Source organism: Notolepis coatsorum (assembly GCF_963971535.1).
Source record: "Notolepis coatsorum genome assembly, chromosome: 19".
In the NCBI taxonomy this organism is placed as follows: Eukaryota; Metazoa; Chordata; class Actinopteri; order Aulopiformes; family Paralepididae; genus Notolepis; species Notolepis coatsorum.
The window spans coordinates 42,414,032-42,440,882 of NC_140183.1; the positions used below are offsets into that span (position 1 = coordinate 42,414,032).

The following is a 26,851-nucleotide window of genomic DNA, read 5'->3' on the forward strand; positions in this document are numbered from 1 at the left end:
AGCTTGTCCCATTGTTTTATTGTGGACAGGAAAAGGACGGCTTATTATTAAGGATGTAGTGGAGGGTAACACTATACCCACATTTTCATGAAATAGTTTACCCACCTTTTTACCCAGTTCTTCATGATTAAAATTCATAGTAGCCTATATACTTTAGTATAAGTGGTATCCGATTGGTGCAAATTACACGAAAAGGAATTTAAATGTCTCTTTGAAGAAACTAAACAAAACTATATGTATGATAAGAAAAAACCCTCATATATACCTGTTGTTTAATGTTAGTAGTTAATAAATCAACTAGAGAATGAAAACCTCTCCATTCTTATTTCTTATAATAGGCGGTGGGTGGGTTTACATTTGAATTACAGATTGGTATTTAATTGAGAGACATAGAACAGGACTTTTGTTTGACATTGTATATCCTATTGTTGGGGTACGTTTTGCCTGAGGTGAGGTGAGGTGAGGTGCGAAAACAAATTGATAAAGAATAATCGACCTGTGCCAGAACTCGCCCTGTGTGTTGTTGGGGCACAACGCTCGCCCTGACTGCCAGCGAAGGGTTCGAATTGACCAGAGACTGTCGCGCGTCCATGAGGAAATAACTTTACGCAGCGCAAGCCGAGTTCTCAGCATTGACGTAGTGACTGTTGAAGAAGTTGGTCTTCCGTCGCCGAATAAAAAAGTAACCAACAATAACATAGCTAATTTATGGAGTCTCGAGATTTTAGTCTACACAATATTCATACCTGACCAGCAGCAACTGGTGATGATGATGCGTAACGTCGCTCGGCTGCGAATACGAGCTAGCGAGCAAGGTTAGCTAACGCTAATGCATGCTAACTAACTAACTAACTGACTGGAGTTAGCTAAGTTAGCTCAGTACATACAGTAGTAGCGCAGACAGACCCCCAGGCAGCAGGTTCTCACCACACTCACTCAGCCGCTGCAATTTATGGACAGGGTCCCTTTACTTACCACAAGAGCGAAGCATTTCAGAAGGCAAGTATGAAACGCCAGAACGCAGCGTTACCATGGATTTATGAAGGTTAACGGTGTTACTATGCATTTATTTAGAGCATGAGGGACTGGCGGACGGTGGGTTAATGTTCTCTGGTTATATATACACACCAGAGACGATATCGTGGGTTTGCTCCTTTGATACGCACATGCACAATTCCTTGAACATTGTCAACTTGTTGAAGAATATAGAAAACATAATCAATGTCGGAAAGGTTAGTGGCTCAGATGTTATGCATTTATTGTATATCTGCTGCAGTGACAACCTCGCGTCGCTCCTAACATCCGCTTCCAATGCAAACGAAATCTGTGTTGTAACGTGAGAGCTGTGTGCTCCAGCTTCCATGCCTTCTTACGGCTGTACTAGTGCTGCTAAATAGCTTCTTACTAGCTCATAACATAATGTCATAACGTTACTTGATAATTGTGGTAATCGGTGTGATTTTATTTTTGCAGAGCAAGATGATGCATGGAGCAAGCGGTTCTGCTTACATGATACCACGTATTTGGTCCGGAAGATGACATGGAAGGGTTTTCTGCAAATGTAACATCGAGGCAATAGGCCAGCCGGAAAATAAGAGGAACGCTGAAAACATACGGCTGTGCTACCCAGCTGCTTGACAGCTAAGTCTGTGAGTGGTGCCTATATGGCGGAGTTTGGTGAGAACGCCAGCTTGTCTCCATCGAATCCCGAGGATACAGCCGTGCCCAGTGATGATGAGGCAGCTGGCAAGACGCATTGCGAAGTGTCGGTCTTGAACGGGGACTGTGGGATATCAGCGGACATGGTCGGCTCAAGAGCCCTCGCCACACCTGGCAGCCAAGCCGGGGTTGAAACAGCCGACACCCCCGTTGTCGGATTGGATGGCAAAGCTGGAATACCACGCAAGACCAGTATTATTAAGGTACGTTAAATAACAAAGTTGCACAGTATGCTGCTGTTCATTCTGACATATCTGCTACCGATAGTCAATGTGTCCTGTCACATCCAGTAACTTAACATGCACAATTTGCCCTTCTTGACCATGTGAAAAATAGATAGTGTAAGTTAAATAGGTAAGGGATCTTTATGATGCAGGCCAATAATGGGATCACCAGAACCATATGCTGTGTTTTCTAATGACATTAAGACTCTAGGCTAGCTAATTACTTATTAATTTGGTGGTTAATACCAACACGCTGGCAATAATTCGATTTAGGAAAATCGATTGGGAGCATAAATAAAGCATGATTCATCTCTCACAGTCTCACTCACTCACTCTCTCTCACACACACACACACACACACACACACACACACACACACACACACACACACACACACACACACACACACACACACACACACACACACACACACACACACAGCTAAATTACAGCAACACCACAATAACTGTGTTGATTTTGTTTAACAAAGAGCATTTTGGTATAGGCCAAGAACTAGGAATGCATTGGGATATCAGTCAATACAATAGCTTGTGTTGAAGTGTTCTACTATGAACACACCATCAGGATTTCAAATAATCATGAGCTCAGAGTTCTTAAGTCAGAATTCTGCTCCACTGTCATTCACAATTGTATAAATCATTGGGAAAGCAATGAATGAATGAATGAAAACTTTATTTAACAGATTGCAGAATGGGTACAATACAGTACGGCTCAATACATACAATTGTTAAGGGGATGCAGACCTGAGAAAGACGTTTGTCTTGTTTCCATCAGGGTCCCCCATTTTCAATTCATATAGACATTTATGACATACACAACATACATGACATTTATGGCATAGGGACATATGGTATTACAAATCGAATCAGTACAACTCTAACCTTAACCAGACTATATCACTATAGCTCAGGCTTATGACTCAAACCTTATCCAGAGTACATCACTATAGCCCAGGCTTACAACTCAAATCTTAACCAGAGTACATCACTATAGCCCAGGCTTACGACTCAAACCTTATCCAGAGTACATCACTATAGCCCAGGCTTACAACTCTAACCTTAACCAGACTACATCACTATAGCGCAGGCTTATGACTCAAACCTTATCCAGAGTACATAACTATAGCCCAGGCTTACAACTCTAACCTTAACCAGACAGTGACTACATCACTATAGCTCAGGCTTACAACTCTAACCTTAACCAGACTACATCACTATAGCCCAGGCGTATGACTCAAACCTTATCCAGAGTACATCACTATAGCCCAGGCTTACAACTCAAATCTTAACCAGAGTACATCACTATAGCCCAGGCTTATAACTCAAACCTTAACCAGAGTACATCACTATAGCCCAGGCTTATAACTCAAACCTTAACCAGAGTACATCACTATAGCCCAGGCTTATAACTCAAACCTTAACCAGAGTACATAACTATAGCCCAGGCTTACGACTCAAACCTTATCCAGAGTACATAACTATATAGCCCAGGCTTACAACTCGAACCTTAACCAGGCTTATAACTCAAACCTTAACCAGAGCACATCACTATAGCCTAGGACTACAACGCAAACCCTAACCAGAGCACACCACTATAGCCTAGGTTTATAACTCAAACCTTAACCAGACTACATCACTATAGCCCAGGCTTACAACTCAAACCTTAACACTTTGACGACCGGCTTGGACCCGTCTAATATGGTGCAGGGGACCGCGGAATGTAAACAAACATGTTGGTTTTGTTTTAACTATATCTATGCTTTATAGTATTGCTATCTGTCCATTCTCATTGTCACTTGAGTGCATAAACCGTGCCTTCATAATGGCTTAAAGAAAATAAAAATACATCGGTTGGTTGTCATTTTATAGCGTCGTAAATATAAGGTATAACACACTTTTCGTCTAGGCTTTTTTCCCGGGAGCGAGATAATAGGCTAAACGTTGGCGCCGTTATATCAAACGCCATTTCTGCTGTATATATACGAATGAAATAAAACAAACTGCGTAGCATCCGGACTATTACAGAGCATCTATGGATGAAATGGGGGTGGCGGGGAACGCCGATTACTATTATTGATCTGCAATAGAGTGGTCAATGAAAATGCTATATTGAACGCACAATCACGTTACGTTATAAAACAATGTCCAATCCAGCTGTAATTTGGGGTAATATTATCCTACCGTCAGGCCATGTGATCGCCGGCATCATTTCCTCACCACTCATCGGATTCTGGTAGATCGATATGCACATTGGCTAATCATAAATCCCATTATTCCACGCTGAAAAAAACGCTCGCCAAACTAATCCAAGATGGAGGATGTTCGGCTGGGATCAGGGAACTATGATCCGCCCACAGGACTGTACTTAAAAATGATACTGCAGTGGAGCGATGGCGCCCCTAAGCGGGTTTGGCCGGTACTGCATGTTTAGAAAATCAAATATCTGAAAAGATGCTGGTAGTGGATCGGGTACCTAAGAAGCGCTATAAATAAGGAATAAAACAATAACAACTCGTCGTGGCTCTGGTCCACATCGCACTTTTTCAAAACCCGTATATATACGTGGACGGACGCCATAGTGTTAACCAGAGGGACCACATCACTATAGCCCAGGCTTACAACTCAAACCTTAACCAGAGTACATCACTAAAGCCCAGGTTTATGACTCAAACCTTAACCAGAGTACATCACTATAGTCTAGGACTACAACTCAACCCTTAACCAGAGCACACCACTATAGCCTAGGATTATAACTCAAACCCTAATGATTGTTGCAGTCACAATTTCATACCTTAACATTTTATTTAGTTTATCTCTTATTAAAATGTTTGGCAACGATTCTTTTGATTAGAGATGTTCCGATACCATTTTTTCCTTCCCGATCCGATTCCGATACCTAAGCTTTGGGTATCTGCCAATACCGATACTGATCCGATACCAGTGCACACATTAAAAAAAAAAAAAAAAAAAAAAAATTATATAATATTAAATAAATAATATATATATATTTTTTTACAGCTACTGTTTTATATATACTGTTTTTTTTAGTAATAACTATAAAGTAATGGTATTTATTCAACAACAGGTGATTGTATAGATTAGTATTAGTATCATTAATTGACAACTATCTCAATGAGTTCACCCACGGGCCACGGAATGGTTGTTGGGACATTGATTCCGCACGGACGTTATACGTTGTTGCACTCCAGAAAGCTCCGGTAACTTCAGTTTGTAGCAGAGGCGCTGTTGTGATTTTTAATGCACAATAAATATTCAACATTCTCTTTTGAGACTCCGTCTCAGACTCTAATCATTTGGCACTAAAAGCTAAACATTGTCACCGATATGGCTGTCCGCAACATGTCATTAATTATGTGCCAGAGGTCGATCAGTTAGCCACATTAGCGTGAGCTAGGTTAGCGTTAGCTAACGTTAGATGGAAATACAAACAATGTAACGTTACTGATGAAAAAGTGATTTACCTTGGAATACTCTTGTGCCAACTTGCAACTCAGGTTGCAGGTCTGCAGCCATTATTGCTGGATTATGAATAGCCCCAACTTTAGCCAAGGTAACGTTAAAGCTAAAACTAGCTTTTGGTTAGCGCTTCAGCTAATGCTAAATAACACCAGCATCGAACCCATCAGAGCTCCCCGTCAACAGCCCTCTCTCGGGACGATGGCATTTAAGAAAGTATCTGCTGTTAAAATGACAAACAGCATTGACACTTTAATTCACGGTCGATTAAAAACACGTTTGTTTTATAATGCTCACTCAGCAGACCGCAGTGTTGTTGATAAATTACGTGGTATCGGAGGCTAGACTTTCGGCGTACTCGCCAATACCAGCATTTTAGGCAGTATCGGTGGCATTTTCGATACTGGTATTGGTATCGGAACAACTCTTACTTTTGATGGCAGACATTTTGTTACCATCGACGAAATCTATAGCTGATACTGATGATACTCTCTTTTTAGACAATTTTTGTACTCATAAACAGTACTGTATATTTGTAGATCTGGTATGTCATAAATATCTATATGTAACAGTACAGTACTGTCTACCTGTATGTCATATATGTTATGATGAATTGAAAATGGGGGACCCTGATGTAAACGAGATGAAAGTCTTTCTCTGGTCTGCATCCCCTTAACACTTTGAGTGCCAGCAACGCGTTTTGTCGTTAGTTCATGCCGACCGGTGAGTGCCGCCAACGCTATATAGCGTTTGTTTGTTGTATTTTTTTTATTGGCGATTTGAATTCCTATTTCATCAATCAAGCCTCAGGTTAGTGTTGCAGACTCTCTCTGAGCTCAATTGGGAAGATACCGCCCCCTATCATCTCTCCCTGTTAGGGATGACCCCCGGACCCCGGTTTTAAACGGGAACCAGTACTATATTAGAAAATACCAGAGTATTTATAAGCTCCGACGTCATCGGTACTGCTATTGATACTCTAGAGAAATTATTATTATTATTTAAAAGTTGCCAACGATCTCTCCTTTCTCTGTCTCTGCACGAGAAGCGAGCCGCAGCGAGTCATCATTATTACACACACTCCTCGCGAGTCGCTACACATACGGGTACTTCTTTACATACGGGTACTCCTTAGTGTTCCTCCTTAGTGCTGTCCCCGACGCCCGTGCTGAAGCGCGCTGCACACAGACAGCTCTGCCTCTGCATGCACTGAGTCGTGATGGCGGATAGAGCGAACTGCGAAGCGTTCTAAAGTATGGATATACAACGCACGTTGCCACAAGTGCAACAAAACATTTGCCAGTAAGGGTGGCAATACGAGCAATCTATCAAAACATGTTGGCAAAACACGATATTAGTGTGCAGAAATGCGCCGTATTTGACTGCCTTGCGCGCACTGTTCCATCTGCATCCACGTCCACTGCCGCCGGTAAGCCAAGATACGGAGTTTCCTAGGCTAATAACGAATTATTACAAATAGGCTAATAAACAAAATAATTGTTTAGCTACAAATACTACAATCTAAAAACTTTTTATAGATCGTCAAGCTGAGGCGTCAGCCACCAATGTGTCCCAGGCCAGTGAGCCCAGGGCCACCACACATCCTCCCTCTACCTCCACCACCCAAAGTCCTTTCTCCCTAGCAGCTAGAGGAATGATGACAGAGGATAGGGTGAACGAGTGTCACAGGGCTGTGACAAAGTTTGTTGTCAAAGGCCTGCACCCCTTCTCTACAGTGGAGTCCAAGGGCTTTAGGTAACAACTAATCATTCAGTGTATATCGTTTTTTTTGTATACATAGTTGTCTAACTTGTCTGTTGTTGTTGTTGTTGTTGTTGTTGTTGTTGTTGTTGTTGTTGTTGTTGTTGTTGTTGTTGTTGTTGTTGTTGTTGTTGTTGTTAAGTTATTATTGAAGCAGCTATTCCCACCACTCCACACAAATTTACAATAATTCAATCATTTCTAATCTTTACTGTAGGGAGATGCCCAATGCTCTCAACTGCAAATATACCCCTCCCTGCAGGAATGTCCTCAGTAACACACTGATTCCTGCCTGGTATAATGTTGAAAAGGCCAATGTTATCACAGAGCTTAAAGATGTGCCAAAGTTAGCCTTTACATCGGATGGGTGGACCAGCTTAACTCAGGACCACTACTACTAAATAAAATAGAAAGTCCCAAAATAGTTAATTTATCTGACTGCTTGTATTAATTGATAAAAAAGTAGCCATGTGCAGTAATATAGTTATATAAAAGAATAATAAAGCAATGTCGATTCTGTTCTTAATAATTTTTTTGCTAAATTCATCATTTTACTTTTCCGTCAAGGCAACTGAAAAATCCATTGTGATCGCCGGCCCGGAAAACGCGTGGATTATGTATTTACAGTACCCAACGCTGAATCATTAAACGCGATCGATATTTGGAATGGCGATCAGGAATTGGAATAATCTTTTTGGATAACATCTGATCTGAGGTAAGGAATTTATTTGACCAGTCTTAGGATAATCAGAGCTATTTTCACAGATATCAGTGTTTGCCCTATGTGTGTGTGTGTGTGTGTGTGAGGGCTGTACGTTAACTTTTTTTGCACATAGCACTGGTGCTACAGAGGTTGATAGTTTTGTAGCACAGGCCAAAATCTTGTAGCACAAGTATAAAACGTGTTATATTTGTAACAGTCACAAATGTGCCTATTGTATTTGTGTTATTTAGTTGCAGTGCCATGTTTGGCTGTCATTTAGTATATCGCCATGTGTTATTATTACTATGATACTCTCATATGCTATTTTAAATTAATATCATAAACAACATAAGGAATATTAGCATAATTTTGAGTGGACTGAAGGAATGAGTCAGCGTTAATAGTTTTAAATGCAAATAATTTATTGAAACATAGAAGTGGGGTCGGTTGGGACACACACACACACACAATGGGGGACCCTGATGTAAACAAGACAAACGTCTTTCTCTGGTCTGCATCCCCTTAACAATTGTGTGTATTGAGCCGTACTGTATTGTACCCATTCTGCAATCTGTTAAATAAAGTTTTCATTCATTCATTCACACACACTGTTTCAACTCACCACCCCCGCATCATATTGTAGTCTAGTCTGTCTTCAAACTTCCACTCCTCTCGAAACTTGTATTTGAATATCATCATTATCTGTCCATCCTCAGTTTACTATAATATACTCCTGTCCTGAGTCCTGACTAGTGACTTCATCGTCTTTCCAAACGCACGCACGCACACACACACACAGGGAAGGGGAGAGAGTGCCCCCCATTTCCCTTTCCACACTGTGTCTGCTGGCTCTGCGCCCTCTGCTAAGGATTAGCTTGTTAGCTTGCTAACGTTGTAGTGATTGTAATGGTACATAAACGTTAATTTCGGGCGATGTGCGCATAAAGGAATGGCGACGGTGCAAAGCATGTAGATGCATTTGACCCGTTGCGAGAAAGAAAAAACACCACGGACTTATTTCGGGACGTGTAGGCGCACTGCTGTGTTAACGTGCACCAACCGACCAACGCGCTGCTCTTCTAGCAGAAGCACGGATAGGGCGGATACGACTCGTCGAGTTGTCACAAGAGTTTTTTCAAAATAAGAGTATCATATGCACCTGAACGTTGCTAGCTTTCGGAGCCTAGCTGGAGCTGCGCGTGGGCAGAAATGAGACCCGCTACAGGATTTTCAAAATAAGAGTATCTATATGAACCGAATCCCTATCGCACCAGTGCTACTGAAGTAAATCCATCCATCGCACAGACAGCTGTTGCTGTAGCACGTGCGAGATATATGTCGCACTGTACACCCCTGGTGTGTGTGTGATCAGGAAATGAGAGAATCGATATTTCAGCCCGCTTCTATAGCGTGCATAAGTACACATATTAGGCTTGGGCGGTATGACGGTATTACGGTATACCAGGATATTTCGAAATCCCGCCGGTATGATTCTCAATACCGTGACGTCACAGACTGCTATTACACTGACACAGAGTTGATTGTAGTGCACAGCACGCGCCAGCAGAGGGTTACGTGGCCATCGTTCTATGAGCTAGCGTTGATACCTGGCTGCTGCGGGCCAGAGTCATGTAATATAATTATATTATATGACTGGTGCGGGCTAACTGGCCATCGTTCCGGGAGCTAACGTTAGTAGCACTAGGTTGCTGCGGGCTAACTGGCCATCGTTCTGGGAGCTAACGTTAGTAGCACTAGGTTGCTGCGGGCTAACTGGCCATCGTTCTGGGAGCTAACGTTAGTAGCACTAGGTTGCTGCGGGCTAACTGGCCATCGTTCTGGGAGCTAACGTTAGTAGCACTAGGTTGCTGCGGGCTAACTGGCCATCATTCTGGGAGCTAACGTTAGTAGCACTAGGTTGCTGCGGGCTAACTGGCTATCGTTCTGGGAGCTAATGTTAGTAGCACTAGGTTGCTGCGCGCTAACTGGCCATCGTTCCGTGATTTGTTTACTTGGTAACACGGGTTGCTAAGGAATTTAGGTTTGAGGTTGAAAGTGCACTTTTAGGTTATTAAAAGAACGGCCCTAATGTCAACGTGTTTCAATATAAGCGTTATGTATGGTGATAACGAGTATATTGTTAGCTTTATATTTTCCTTAAACAAGGGCTTTTCAAAATGCTATAAAACGGAAATGAAGCGATTAAATTTTTTTTTATCCGTTTCGACAATGTTGACTGCAAACAAGTCATTGATAAGCGACGGGCAGATTAGACACATAGCCATAATTTAAGACAGAGATTATGCGTTCACAACGCTATCATTGAAGTGGGTGCTGGCATTCAACCACGTTTTACCATGTTAACCAGTGGCACTGGAAGTGTTAACAATTGTGTGTATTGAGCTGTACTATATTGTACCCATTCTGCAATCCGTTAATACAATTTTCAATCAATCAATCAATCAATCAATAGCCAGATTAACCCTGTCACTCTGATTTGAGATGTCAGTGTATTTTCTCTGTACTGGTACATTCTCTGACAGTGGATTAGGGTTGGCTCTTCTCTTTTTCCAAGCCTTTTTTTGTAGGCTACACATTCTTGGCACATTGAAGGTGTTGAACTTTGATGCTCTCTCTGCCTGGAGATTGATGGGGGTAATATTGACATCTCTGCCTTGTAAAGCTCCAAGTAATCTCTAACCACACAAGGACCTGTCTCGGTTCCCAGCCTTGTGGAGCACAATTTATTTCTGAAGGGATGTCCACTCCTGAGAGCTATAGATTAGTAAGTAAACAAAAAAAACACATTGAGCCTTTTTGGAATATGAGAGCACAGTGGTGGTTCTATGATTCTTTAACCTCTTAAAGGAAAACTCCAACATTTTGGGAAATTAGCTTATTTGCCATCTACCCTGGAGTTAGACAAGAAGATGCATACCTTTTTCTTCTCTGTGCATGCAGTAGGAGTAGGAAGACGTTGGGAACTAGGCTAATAGAGGAACCTACTTCCAGTGACTGATGCTAAGCTAGGCTAACGGTGCGTGTCTTCCTACTCCTACTGCATGCACAGAGAAGAAAAACGTATGTATCTTAACACTTTCAGAGCCCTTGCTTAACCTTGATTTACCCGTTGAATGCCACCATCCACTTCAATGTTCGCGTAATCTGCCCGTCGCTTTAGGCCTAAAAAAAATAATGGTTTGTTTCCGGTTGCCGACCGACCCTGACGATCTAGGTGCGACCCAATATATTTGATGAGTAAAATCTTTTTTAAATAAAAATTCCTTTTTCTTTAATTTTTTTTTTATAAAGTTTCATAGAAATCTTAGTCAAACCTTTAGTATTATGGATATTAAACATGCTGGCAGAGTACATGCATCCATGTTGTTGTGAACATTTTAATTAAATAAAGAAATTCCCTATCCATAGTCGCCGTGGGAAAGAATTAAATAAAAAATGCCCTACCTACCCATGGCCTTAACACAATGGGGACGAACAACGTATATATCCGTGTTTCGATTCCACCCGTTGTGGACAGAAGCACGGATACAATTTTAATAACCTATTCAAGGTCGCCGAGCGGCACTGCAGATATACCCTACTCTTTGAATTCGAGAAGGTGCAATACCGGCCAGATCCTCTTAGGGGCGCTATCGCGATAATGCAGTGTTCCCTGTGGCCGAACGGTGGACTATTTTTTTTACTTTCAATGGAGTTTTATGTTGGCTCGATTCTGGATCTGCAGCCTGTAGCTTGGATTACGTTTTGCATCGCAGATTTCACCATGCAATAAGGGGATTTATCATCAGCCAATGGACATATTGATCTACCAGATGGCGATCGATAACGAGGAAATGCTCGGGGGGGTCCCACCGGACCACGGTAAGATCTTTTTCACGTAAAGTACATCCCGATCGGGCCTTGTTTTGATAGCCATCCAGGCGTTCGGTAGGGATGGGTACCGAATTCGGTACTTTTGAGGTACCGAACCGAAACACGTCGGTACTACAGAGTATCGAATCAAGTGAGATACCAAAAAAAAAAATAATTTTACCTTTTTTTTTTTATGTCAACGTTCACACGCACAATATATGCTTACCTAGGATTTGACTTGATTCAACAACAAAGCAGTCGGAGCAATGGCAAGCCGAAAACTGTCGAAATTGTAGTTATTTGAAGTTTGGATTTTTTTCTTTTCACGACTGAGGTAGTAGGTAAATAAAATTTCTTGAGACTAAAGTACCGAAAAAAGGTACTGGTATCGATTCACAGGTACCGGTACCGGTATCGGTTCAAATGTGAAAGGTACCCATCCCTAGCGTTCGGCCTATGAGGCTAATGAGTAGGGATGGGAATTGATAGGATTTTATCGATACGATTCCATTATCGATTCTGCTTATCGTTTTGATTCTTTATCAATTCCCTTATCGATTCCTGCTCGATTTATAATTTAAATAAATAAATTGGAAATGCAACCGAACTAAGCTGGTTAGAATAACAACATGCAACGTGACATTTCTGATTGTCATTTATTGTTGAGCCCCCATGTCAGAAAAATACAAAAACTGTAAAAAATAAAACATTAACTATAGCCTACACTTAAATAAAATAATGTATTTGAGATTCTCTTAAAATGTATTTATTTTTTGATTCTTAAACTAATTTAATCTATTGAATAACGACCTGTTATGTAACTACAGTTCAATATCTTAAACTAATTTAATCTATTGAACCGTAGTTGCATTCAACAGGTCGTTATTCCTCTGACTTCTGTCTCACACACACACACACAGGGACCGAAACTAGAGAGCGCCACCCGCCATTTGCGCTCAGTTTTTACGTTTGGCGCCTCCCACTGAGAGGTCTGACCGCTGTGTGGCGGGCAATCAAATAGTCATGTGAAAACCGAAAATCATGATCCAATTTATTAGCGGAGTTCTCACTCGTTGTCTCAGCACAGATGCAGCGCACCGCGCACTGCTGCTGCTGCTGCTGCTCCTACCCCCTCCCCACCTGTTTCTGTATGCCTGCATGTAAACAGAGGCTATTGCCTCCGAGTCACCGTGACGTTAGTCTAGTCAGTGTGGGACCTTCGTGAGATAACGTTAGCTACCGTTACAAAATGACCCAGTCAACTATTCACTTAGTTTAATACATGAGGCATTGTGTAACGTTATCCAGCCGGCTAGCTACTGATAGCTCCAGACATCAACAAATCCTCCAGCAATAGTCCAGTGCATAATACCTCCGTTGGCTAGGTAGCTCACTAGTCACTACGAAATGTCGCAGTAAACTAAATAGTTCACTGAGGCGTTGTCCCAACGCCATCCAGCAGTAGCTACAGATAGCTCCTGGCATCAATGTCCTACAACAACAACATGCGTATTCGAGTCCCTGGCTTACATCGCATGAGTGAGGGCTGCTGAATAGGGTCCAGCTGTAGCTCAGGAGAATCCTTTTGCATGCTGAATGTAGCGTTTAGGGCCCAGCTGCAGCGCCGGAGAATCCTTGCTGGAGCTGGAGGCCACTCGAGTATACACATAGACAGTGGAGCTGTTTGCAGACAGCGAGGTGGCGATGTCTCGCAGATAACACAATCACAAGTATGATTATATAATATATATATTTTATTAAAAAAAAAATTATATAAAATAATAAAAGAAAATTGTATCAAAAAAAAGTTGGCAGGTAAGAAATATGCTTGGCGGGTAGATTCTTCCCATCTACCCGCCACTGGCCGGTGAGTCAAAAAGTTAATTTAGCTCCCTACACACACACACACACACACACACACACACACACACACACACACACACACACACACACACACACACACACACACACACACAGCTCCCTCCCCGGGCCCCTGTCCTGTAAGGTATTGGCTTGTGTTGCTACACGGACACATTTGTATGTTGCACGGTACTGCCTGGCTTACCAACTAGTAAACAAACACTCCGTCTCTTATTATATGTGAACTAAGTACAAGGTTTACACAACAGCCCCCACCCGCTTTTTTATTGTATTTGTACCTGTACTATCCGCTGTCGGGCTGTTTATCTCTCTCTGTGAGCTTGATTAACTAGCGTTAGGTCACGTTAGCTAGCGCTAGCTCCACGGCTAATCTTAGGTTATCCTGAACTAAATCAATGACTAGGTTCTAAAGCATTAGAGTAGTTTTCACTGCACATAGAAGCAGCCAAACAGCGGGAGCATTTCGGGAGCATATGACCAAAACCCAGACAATTTCGAGGCTTTAAGGAATCAAATAGTCTGCCATGTCTGTAACCTAAGATTAGCCGCGGAGCTAGCATTAGCTCACGTTAGCTAGCGCTAGCTCCGCGCTAGCTCCGCGGCTAATCTTAGGTTATCCTGAACTAAATCAATGAGTAGGTTCTAAAGCATTAGAGTAGTTTTCACTGCACATAGAAGCAGCCAAACAGCGGGAGCATTTCGGGAGCATATGACCAAAACCCAGGCAATTTCTAGGCTTTAAGGAATCAAATAGTCTGCTTTATGGCTACATGCGTGGCGCTAACGTTATGTACAACTAAAACCTGGCAGCGATAAGGGAATCGATAGTCACGGATAGGGATGGGAATTGATAGGATTTTATCGATACGATTCCATTATCGATTCTGCTTATCGATTCGATTATTTATCGATACCCTTATCGATACCTGATCAATTTATAATTTACATAAATAAATTGGAAATGCAACAGAACTACATTAACATTTACATTTAGTCATTTAGCTGACGCTTTTATCCAAAGCGACTTACAAGTTCTGTACGACAAGCCATCAGGAAGGGCACAACTCTATCAGCTGAGCAACAATGTTCATCAAAGTGTTGAGTGCTACAGTGTAGGTTAGTTTATTAGGACAAGTGCATGACAGTACGGTTAGTTAGGGTTAGATATATTTTTTTTATTCAGATAATGGTTGAAGAAGTGCGTCTTTAGTCGACGGCGAAAGATTGGACGTGATTCGGCTGTCCTAACTGGGGTGGGTAGTTCATTCCACCATTGTGGGGCAAGGACTGAGAATAGGCGACTTCTCTTTGATGACCCTCCCGGAGCTTGGATAGGAGTAGGTCTGAGGCGGCCAGAAGATGCAGAGCGTAGGGGTCTAAGCTGGTTAGAATAACAACATGCAACTTGACATTTCTGATTGTCATTTATTGTTGAGCCCCCATGTCAGAAAAATACAAAAACTGTAAAAAATAAAACATTAACTATAGCCTACACTTAAATAAAATAATGTATTTGAGATTCTCTTAAAATGTATTTATTTTTTTATTCTTAAACTAATTTAATCTATTGAATAACAGGTTGTTATTCCTCCGACTTCTGTCTCTCACACACACACACACACACACACACACACACACACACACACACACACACACACACACACACACACACACACACACACACACAAACACTTACATTTAGTCATTTAGCTGACACTTTTATCCAAAGCGACTTACAAGTTCTGTACGACAAGACAGCAAGAAGGGTACAACTCTATCAGCTGAGTAACAATGTTCATCAAAGTGTTGCGTGTTACAGTGTAGGTTAGTTTATTAGGACGAGTGCATGACAGTAAGGTTAGTCACGGTTAGATTTTTTTTTTTTTTTTTATCATTTTAGATAATGGTTGAAGAAGTGAGTCTTTAGTCGACGGCGAAAGATTGGACGGGATTCGGCTGTCCTAACTGGGATGGGTAGTTCACACACACACACACACACACACACACACACACACACACACACCTACACACACACAAATCGAAGTAAAAAAAAGAAAAAATTAGATTTTTTTTTTTTTTTTTTTTTTCGAAGCTTGTGCCATCGAATCGAACGTTCGAAGCTTCGAAGCATTTAAGACAGCCCTAGTGACAACCCTACTAGGGACATCTATGGACCTCACTCAGTGAATGTATTCCCAGTGTCAGGAATATTCTGCCTATTACTAGGCTTGCTTAAATTGTGATGAAACAAAGGAGAATATGAATTATGATTAGGGATGCTCGATATTGGCTTTTTTACCGATACCGATATTCCGATATTGTCCAACTCTTAATTTCTGATACCGATATCAACCGATATCAACCAATACCGATATATGCAGGGTTTCCCCCCCCTCAAAAACTGAATAATTTCAGGTAACTAATGTCACTGGATATATATATAACAAATATTGTTATTGTTTTTATTTTTTTTTAAACCGATACCGATATTTTCCGATATCACATTTTACTGCCGATATCGGCCGATAATATCGGTCGGCCGATAATATCGGACATCCCTAATTATGATTATTCTTTGCATCTTTGACAGTGAATAACACCATGCTAAAAATGACCAGACATGAAAGAGGAAGATGATTAAACAGAAGGTTTTGTAGATACTAAGGGTGGAACCATACGCATTCGAACCGTGTACCGTACGGTACCACCCCCACGGTTCGGGGCATCTGTGTATTGTACGGTTCAGGGGATGCGCAAGCAGCAGCAGCAGCAGCACTGGAGGTGCTAGTCGGTTTGTGTAAAAATGGCAAGCACAATATAAATCAATCTTCATTACGACTTTAAAAACATAGCCATTAACATTACATAGGCCATAGCGTTAGCAGTTTGTACAACACAACGCACGTTTTAACTATCGTAGCCCGTAGTGTTGTCACGATACTGGAATTTTGACTTCGATACGATACCTTGAAAAGTATATATAAACAAATTTAGCTTTTGTTGCTGGTTGATTTTCCTCAGCTTCTCTGGTACTAGAAGAGAAGATAAATATAACACTTTTAAAACCCTTTGTTTATCTTTAGATTACACATTTAAAAATAACTGTTCATCTCACTTCAATCATTTTTATTGCAGATGCAGAACATGGTATTTTCTCAAGCAGACAGATGTAAACACTGTAATCTGTGTTGCATGTACCTGACAAACTGAACTGTTTGTATTACAGTTAGTAACAGTTTCGATTTTTTATTTAAAAAGAGAGAGAGAGAGAGAGAGAGAGCGAGAGAGAGAGAGAGAGAGAGAGAGAGAGAGACTATGCTCGGAGCATTTTAGTAACGTTACATTTTCAACAAGATTGCTGCTATTTAAACACTTCATGGAAACGGGGTAATGTTAACCTTATGTCGACTAGTATTGTATGACCTCGACATAACGTTTAAACGTTAACGTTACTCCGTTTCCATGCAGTAATTATAAAAGTGGCCAGCTAAGCTAAGGGAGCTAACGGCTAGCAGTAGTTAACATTAGCTGATAGCTGCCTGTAACGTTACTAACAACTTATCAGCTGTTGATATTATGCGCCATCAGTAGACAACGTATCATGTATTAAACTAGAGTTAATGGTTTAATGCTTCAGTCACAGTGACGTTGAAAGAGCAGCTGTCACGAACCTCTCATTTCTTTATGGAGATCCGCGTTGGCACTCATCTGTAACACCGCTTGCAAATAGCATTGGGGCATCTTCTTTAGCTTGTCCTTCGTTGTTTACTTTAAACCCGAAGTACCTCCAAACAGCACTTCTGCTGTTTTCTTTATCCACAAGCACAAGTTGCGCATGCTCTGCATTTGCCATCTTCAGCTAAAATGTTTGTCGGCTCTGTGAGGGGGAGGGCTGGAGGAGCCGGAGGAGCCGGAGGGGCAAGCGTGCTCTGAACAGCGTGTCAACAACTTGCGGTAGAACACTCGCCAGCTGGAACCGATACTGCAGAAAGTATCGGTATTTCGGGAAATGAGTATCGAAACCATTTTAAATATTCAGTATCGATATGTATCGATACTTCGATATTTTTGACAACACTAGTAGCCCGCCAGCTACAGCTACAGTCAATGCAATGTTATTGTAGCTACTAGCTAGCAGAGGAGAAAATGGGAGTCTGAGAGGCGGGGTGTTTAAAGACATTGATAGGCGTTTATTCAACATCCAAGAAGGCTAACATACAATTGTGTTTTAGGGCAATTCCAGCGTTATGGATGTTACATTCAGAGAGAACATTGGAAACTTAACTTAACATTGACAAGGCATCGATTTGAATTGGAAGTATAATTTACAAATTTTAGTTACACTTATTGAGATAAAGATGAGCCAGCAGTAAGAAATGTTTTGACCTTTTGGATTTTGAGATAGGTGACAAAATACACAGCGTTATGGATGTTACGGAAATTGACAAGCTTTTCGGACTCACTGAACACATGATGAAAACTCTGTGAATATCTTTTTCAAAGAATAACATGTTTACTATCACTTTGTAGGGAAGGGTTTGAGGTACCCAAAAAGCACATTCAGGAAAACCTGGGCCCTTATTTATCAACGTTGCGTACGCACAGATATGTGCGTAACCCCTGCGTACGATAATTTCTAAGCAAAATGTGGGACTTATCAAATTGAACTTGTGCTTGACTTTGTGCGTATATCTAAGCACAGCTCGGAGCATGCGTAGCTGACGCCCGGTGGTAGAAGATGAAGCCTGCATGTCTGCAACGCGGAAATAAGCTTATGTGCATTACTTCCAACACTGGCGTGTTCAACATATGACCCATAATTCATTATAGTTCATTGTAAAATAGCGACAGTAGTGTAATTATAACGGGCTCACGCGCGAACAAGAGGTTGGCTGCTTGTTTGGCACGGGGGGCAGACGCAGAACACCCACCTCCAAACGTGATTAAATATGGTTTCCAATAAAAAGCGATATACTATTATTTATTTATTTTATTTTCATGTTTCCAAATAAGATTGGCCACAACGAAATGCTTTCTACTTCAATTTGTTGGTTAGAATAGATTACCTTGCTCCGTTGAAACTTCACTGAGACTAAAAGTAAAAGACAGTATTTTTTTCTTTTTGTGAGCTCCGCGCACAGACGTGGTAATAATAATAATAATAACAATAATAGCTTCATTTTATATAGCGCCTTTCAAGAGACCAAAGGTCGCTTTACATAGATAGGGGGGGGGGGGGGAATAACAAAGTAATAAACATAGTGGACATTAGGGGTGGGACGATACATCGATCCAGATCGATACATCGATGTAATTATCAACGATCGAATCGGATCGATGCAATGTAATAAGATCGATTCATATCGATACTCTTATTTTGAAAATCCTGTGGCGAGTCTCATATCCGCCCAAGAACAACAGCAGTAGCTCCGCGTGTGTAGACGTTACAGCATAGCATTCTCCCTTTCTGTGTGTGTGTGTGTGTGCGCGTCTTTGGAAAGACCAGATGAGGTCAGAGGAGTTTGATGTTTAAATGTTATTTAAACATAAACAATATAATACATAATAAATGTAGGCCTATACATGATCATGCAACATCAACAAATTGTTGTAGGAACGGTTTGGGAGAGGGAGGTAGGGAGGGGTTTTAGGTTGTGAGTTTTGAGTTCCAAAAAATGGAGCTTAAAGTTTAAAGCTCAATATATCAAAACGTGGCACTTTACAGTGAACAGGAGGTCTATTTGTATTAAAAACAATAGATTGATTTTCCTTTAAATGTCTGGAAGAGCTCAAAAATACAAATGTCAAATGATATTTTCGTTACCTTTTTTTAGTTGATCTAAATGTTACTGATTGTGTTAAATGGGCATATGATATCATCTCATATCGATTGCAGGCACCTGAATCTAATCTAATCGTATTGTATCGTGAGAGACTTTGTGATATCGGCAAATATCGTATCGTTGTCCAAAGAATCGATATCGTATCGTATCATGATGAAACTGGTGATTCCCACCCCTAGTGGACATACACAACATATGAATATGATGATGGGATTCAAGTTCGCGTTTTTATTGATCACATAGGCAGGCTATACATGGCACGGTCCATCGTGATATTGTAGATGGATCGAGCAATAGCTGTTACTGTACCACCCATGTAGCTGTCAAAGCTCCATCACAAATGCAGTTATGTGAATAGAAAGGGATTCCACTCAGTGATGGGCATTTGCCTGATAAATGTTGTTGCTGCCGGGAGGAAAGGAAGGCATGCTGCATGTTTTCAATTAATTAAATAAAACGGATACTTTTTGCAAGGGTTTACTGACTGTCATACAAATAATCAAGCAACTACATACTGTAACTTTTCAGTGCACGTTCTTATTTACATTGTGACAACAGCCTTGTGAGCTCCCGCACACAGACACGATGGAATTCAAGTGCAAGTTTGTATTGATCACATATAGGCAGGCTACATCATACATGGCAGTGAGATTCATTGTTCATGTATATGCTCTCGTATTATTGTTTATATAGTTTACCCAATACCGACATCAAAATAGATTGTATGCATCTACAAATCATATGCAGCAGGTAGAAAATTTACGGAAAATCCGTCGCGATTTGGAATAAAATTGTGGAGAACTTTAATCCCTGGGTATTAATCGAACAAAACGGAAAAAGGCAGTCATATGTCAGCACAGTCTTTAAGTTAATAGATATCATATCCGACATCACCGTACGTGTACATGTCTGTCAACCTGCGTATTTCTCCATAACACGCTTCCCTCGGCTTAGTCCACTTTTCCACATTTCATGGGGGTGTACCATTACCGTATTATGGTTAATTACGGGCGGTGCTATATGCAAATACCTAAAACTGTGCACGAGCTGCAGCGTAGGATCAAAGTGATATTTATCAAGACAGGTGTGCGTACGACCTGTGTACGCACGTGTGATAAATCCCTTTTTTTTTGTGCGTACACACATTCTAAATTCTGTGCTTACGAACGAAAGTAGAAGACTTTCTAAGAACTGTTGATAAATGAGGGCCCTGGCATTTCCTCAAGGAATGAATCACAAAAAAGTTATGGATGTTACATTTTTGCGTTATGGATGTTACACGTCTGAAATAGACAAAAAACACTATCAAAAATAGGGCTTTACATGTGTTTGACTTCGGTGGACCATTTTGAGGGTCAAACCAGTCTGGATTCATGTTGTAGTCTGAAAAAATGCCAGGAAATGCTTCTTCTTCTTCTTATTTGAATTTCCGGCAGTGTAGACGCATCGTGGCGTATTACTGCCCTCCACAATTCTTGCTTCGTCCACACTTGAGAAAGTTTACACTCCTCTTCTTCTTCTTCTCATCTTCAAAACACATTTCTATCGTCTCTGTCTCCTTCTTCTCTGCTCCTCTTGTCATACAATCACAATACAAACATCATCTCCTCTCTTGGAGGGCCCCCCCAAGAGGGGGAACCCTCCATCTCCAATGAGAACATGCTGAGAGAATTGTTGAATATATATAGAACACAAATGTTCTAGAATGTTTGATTATGACATCATACTGTGACATCACAAATGTTCTAGAATGTCTATTATGACATCATACTGTGACATCACAAAAATAATAATAATAATCTTTTCTTTTTTTTGGTCTTAAATAGTTTCAAAATATCAGTTTTTGGAAAATAGCTCTTTATTTGATTAACATAAAAAAGTGTTTTCTATACAGAGAACAGCAATATTAATATCGGTTAAATCAGAAAATGAGTTTTGGAGCAATTCCATGAAAATGTCAACCTCACCATGAAAAAGAAAGTTATAAAAAATCAAGTCCAATTCACTCTGCTTGGACTGGTTCAGAGAAATGGTATCTCCCTCTGTTATCCATGTGAGGATTGAGGTGTTCACGAATCTGATCAAAACTGACCCAGGACTTGTCCTCTTTGGTTGGAAGTGCAGCGGTAAGCCTCCATAATATAAGGGACATGGACATGTGGCGTTTCTGAACCCTCTGCTTGACTCCTTCTCTTATGGTCACTGCATCCTTCATTCCTGGGGCCTGTCTTGAAATGTCGTCCCTGGAATAATACTCATTTACTTTCTGTTTGGTTTCATTTGGGGTTTCTGTGTTTTTTGGGGTGGGTTTCTTGTCACGATACTCGGCAAAACAATAACAAATACACATGTAGGCTGAGCAGACGCGAGGGGGAGATGGCCGACAGCAGCCGATTAGCAGTAGGCTAACGTGGACACTGCTCTGCCTAGACCAACAATGTGTGAAAAAGTTGTGTCTGGAAATATGTTGGATTTTAATCAAACAAGGAGTCATAAAATACTTCTGATTTAAATCAAACAAAGGGGTCATAATCGGACTTAACAACACACATTTTCAAAATGCTATCAAACGGAAATGAAGCGATAAAAAAAACTATCTGCCATGACAATGTTGACTGGAAAATGAGTCTTTGATAAGCAACGGGCAGATTAGACACATAGCCATAATTTTAAACATAGATTAGGCGATATTAAGTTAACATTGGAGTGGGTTTGGGCATTCAAGGGGGTAAAAAGGAAAACACGGCTGGCTCCCAAAGTGTTAAAGAAAGGAAAGTCTAGTGCTGGCTGAGCATATTGTTTGTTTGCACTAAGTTAATACTTTGACAAATGTAGCCTATATTTTTCAGTCAGTTCGGTCTTTGTGTGCCAAACATTATTTAAGGCTGTAGTAAACACTGTAAACCTTTAAAAAAAAAATTAATAAATGAGAAGCATGTTTAGTTTTGAGTGTTATAAATAATTTTTCTTTTTAAAACAACGTATATCGAACCGAACCGAAAACCGTGACCCCAAAACCGTGATACGAACCGAACAGTCCATTTTGTGAACTGTTCCACCCCTAGTAGATACAGTACTGAATTTTCCCATCCGGACCAATGCAATTTGAAATATTATTATTAGGGCTGTCTTAAATACTTCGAAGCTTTGAAGCTTCGTTCGATGGCACAAGCTTCGAACATAAAAAAAAAAAAAAAAAAAAAGAAAAAAAAAAAATTAATAAATTTCTTTTCAATTTTTTTTTCTTCAAATCTTTTATTTTATTTTTATTTTTACTTCAGTGTGTGTGTGTGCATGGGGCCATTGGGTGGGGCCGGGGGACAAATACATTGGAGGAAAGTAACCCAGATCAGCACTGCCCAAATTATATCATCACTATTGCCTGTTTGAAGGATATCATCCTCAAACACATATACACCACCTACACGCCTATTCTCAGTCCTTGCCCCACAATGGTGGAATGAACTACCCACCCCAGTTAGGACAGCCAAATCCCATCCAATCTTTCGCCGTCGACTAAAGACGCACTTCTTCAACCATTATCTGAAATAAAATTTAAAAAATAAAATAAAAAATATCTAACCCTAACTAACCTTACTGTCATGCACTTGTCCTAATAAATTAACCTACACTGTAACACGCAACACTTTGATGAATATTGTTACTCAGCTGATAGAGTTGTATCCTTCCTGATGACCTGTCGTACAGAACTTGTAAGTCGCTTTGGATAAAAGCGTCAGCTAAATGACTAAATGTAAATGTGAATGTAAATGCCTTGTAGAATTCCACACATAAGAAAGAAAGATACTGGGATGAATAAACAAAATAGGAAATAAAATGTAGAAATGCATGCAATACATAAATAAATATGAATCTCCATATATGAAATAGAACATTTAGATAAGGTGCTACTGAGATGTTTTGGTGAGTTCTTTTTTTTTTGTGGAAGTAGCCCTTCTTAAAAATGCATGAACATTCACTGATAATTGGTCTGTAGTGGAGTCTACAAGGTCTACATTGCCAGACCATGTAGAATCCGGACCTTGTAGACTGACATAATTCTGTGCATAGTTTAGTCTACACAGGCCATATTTCAAATAATCAAAATCTTACTTCATTCATCTTAAACATTCTTGATTTGGGGGATTGGTAGTTCCCATGAAATCTGAAGTTGTTCAAACGACAACAGCGATCCACCTTGAATTAAATCACACTGTGTTGGCTGCGTCACAGTCACGAAAGGGGCTACTTAATTCATTAATCCAATCCACTTTATTTATAGAGCACATTTAAAAACAACAAAGTTTACCAAAGTGCTGTACAAGTCCCACAACATAAGATATAAAAAAAAAAAAAAAAAAATTTTATATATATATATTTTTTTAAATTAATTATTTTTTTTTTAATTCGAAGCTTCGAATTAAAATCGAAGCTCGGCCCCGAAGCTTCGATTGCCAAAAAAAATTCGAAGGTCAGCCCTAATTATTATAGAATAGCAGGCTTATAAATTACCTTATTATAGCCAATTCGCACATTTATGGATTGTGCCAAATCTTATATATTCTTTTTTTGTATCAATTTTTTCTCCTCTTTCTGTTTTTCTCCCATCCCAATTTAGTCGTGCCAATTCACCCCTCCCCTGTCTTGATCGTTGCTCGCATGTGCCCCCCCACTGGTCGTCGTAGGGAGGGTTGAAGAATCTATCATGTGTCCCCTCCGATACATGCAGAGTCAGCCAGCCACTTCTTTTCACCTGCCAGCCCGGACTCTCATTGGCAAGGTGTAACGTGTGGGAGGCTCCTGTCCTTGCTGTGCAGGCGCCCTGACCGACCTGTAGGAGTCGCTGTTTACTAGGGGTGGGAGTCACCAGTTTCATCACGATACGATATCGATTCTTTGGACAACGATACGATATTTGCCGATATCACAAAGTCTGCCACGATATGATACGATTCGTTTCAGGTGCCTGCGATCGATATGAGACGATATTATGTGCCCATTTAACACAATCAGTCACATTTAGATCAACAAAAAAAAAGCCACGGAAATATCAATTGACGTTTTTATTTTTGAGCTCTTCCAGACATTTAAATGAAAAACAATCTATTGGCACGGATATATCCGTGGGAAGTTGATATTGCTTTTATTCCATTTGAATAACCTATTCAAGGTCGCCGAGCGGCACTGCAGATTTACCCTACTCTATGAATTCAAGAAGGTGCAATACCGGCCAGATCCTCTTAGGGGCGCTATCGCGCTAATGCAGTGTGCCCTGTGGCTGAACGGATCATTTTTTTTTTTTATTTTTTTTTATTATACTTTCAATGGAGATTTCAGTAGCAGGATTCTACGGGGGGATCAGCCCGGACCACGGTAAGATCTTTTTCACGTAAATTACAGCCCGATCTGGCATTGTTTTGATAGCCATCCACTCCAGGCGATCGGCCTATGTGGCTAGTTAGACGAACACGGTTATTGGTAATCAATAATAATAAACAACGTCCCCCGCCCCCCCCCCCCCCCCCCCCTTTCATTCATACATGCTTTGGGATCGTCCCGATCATATGCAGTTTGAGTTATTTCTGTAGCATCTGTAAAACGGAAATGCCATTGGATATAACGTTAGCAGCTATTAGCCCTATATCTAGCCTTCCAGAAAATATACTAGTCCCAAATCCCGTATAACGCTTATATTCACGGCGCTATGAAATGAGAACCTATTGATGATTATTTTTTTCTTTAAGCCATTTTGAAGGGACGGTTTATGTAGAGCCATATGAAATCCGTTTTATTATTTTCCAAATTCCATTTTATTTTTTCCCAAATTCCATTTTTTCCGTTTTAATATTTCAGAATTCTGTATTTTGCCTTTTATGCTCATTTTACCATCAGAAATAGTGTCTAATAAGTGGGAATGAATAAATGTCCACAATTGAATAAGATATAACAGTCCATTTAATGTTTTTAAGTGCTGCAACTCAGAAATACAGTTCAATTTTACACAATATTTTTCAATTAATATTGTGACAAAATAAAAATACATATTTCAAGTGTAAACAATAGATACAGCTAGCTACTACTGACATTATCACAATGACAATGTCAGTAACCTAGCTATATCTATTATATTGTGATGAAATTTAGTAATGCATAATTTAGGCACCTTTAGTTTAGTTTATTTCGTTTATAAAGGACAGTGTATAATGGCAATCGTTTGCATTAAACAAATGGATGGGTGCACTAGATTTAGCAAGAAGCTATCATTTCCATCTATAGTCCTATGTACTGTAACGTTTCATAGCTATTTAAGTTTATTTAGATTATAAAGGGCAGTGTATAATGACAAATCGCATTAAACAAATGGATGGGTGCACTAGATTTAGCTAGACGCTAAACGTCCTAACGTTATAGCTATTTAATCACAATAGTGTCGCAAGTGTTTTTGCGGGTCCAGTCCACGGAACGTTGACAGAATTAGCAAAACACCTTATCACCGGAGGCATAAAAGTCATTAGGATACTGTTCTGCTCTGAATTGAGGGCTTATTGTGGAATTGTTTAGCTTCTTGACGATGTTAACACTGAAGCAGCCAGACGCTTGAGCACCGCGGCTGTGTTGTGTGTAACACGCTGTAGAGTCCCCGCCTCCCCGGTCGCGTGTGCACCAAACGTTCCACCCAAAAACGAAATTTCAGTCCAGATTAGGCCAAATTCTGCAATATTCCACGTTTTGCAGTTGATTCCATTTTTATTGGTTAATTCCGCGATTCCGTCCGCGATTCCGTGAACGCGGATTTCATATGGCTCTAGTTTATGGACTCAATTGACAATGAGGATGGACAGATAGCAATACTATAAAGTATAGATTTAGCTGTACACACAGCCCCACGTTTGTTTACATTCCCCGGTCCTCTTGGCATTAATTAGACTCAGCCCAATGGCCCCGAATGTGTTAAGTTAAATGTTTTGGAACTCACAACACGCAACCTAAAACCCCTCCCTCTCCCAAACTGTTCCTACAATTGTTTTATGTTACATGATGATCATGAATACATTTTAGGGCTGTACCGAATGCTTCGAAGCTTCGATCATAATGTTGACATTCGAATTCTAAATAAACATTCAAATTTTTAACTTTTAATAAAAAAAATAAAATAAAAAAAATTTAATCTTTTTTTTGTGTATCTATTCAATTTGTTTAAACCAATGGGGGTTTTCTTCACAGTTGCAGTTAAAGATTAGGCTACACTAATTTTATAATATTATACTATAAGACGTCACCATCACTTTCATACCAACCGTGCCCTTATTGGATTATTTATGTTGACGAAACTGATGAGTTATATTCATT

At 40.3% G+C, this 26,851-nt stretch overlaps 1 protein-coding gene across 1 annotated transcript in view; it reads left to right on the plus strand.

The window, feature by feature from the left end:
- Window positions 1-1,481: 1,481 nt before the first annotated feature.
- plcl2 (phospholipase C like 2) overlaps window positions 1,482-26,851 on the plus strand; it is a 130,100-nt gene continuing 104,730 nt past the window's right edge. Inside the window, exon 1 of the mRNA XM_084336063.1 lies at window positions 1,482-1,922. Within this exon, the coding sequence (XP_084192189.1) occupies window positions 1,665-1,922 (258 nt within the window). The 5' untranslated portion in view covers window positions 1,482-1,664. The remainder of the gene's footprint in view (window positions 1,923-26,851) is intronic.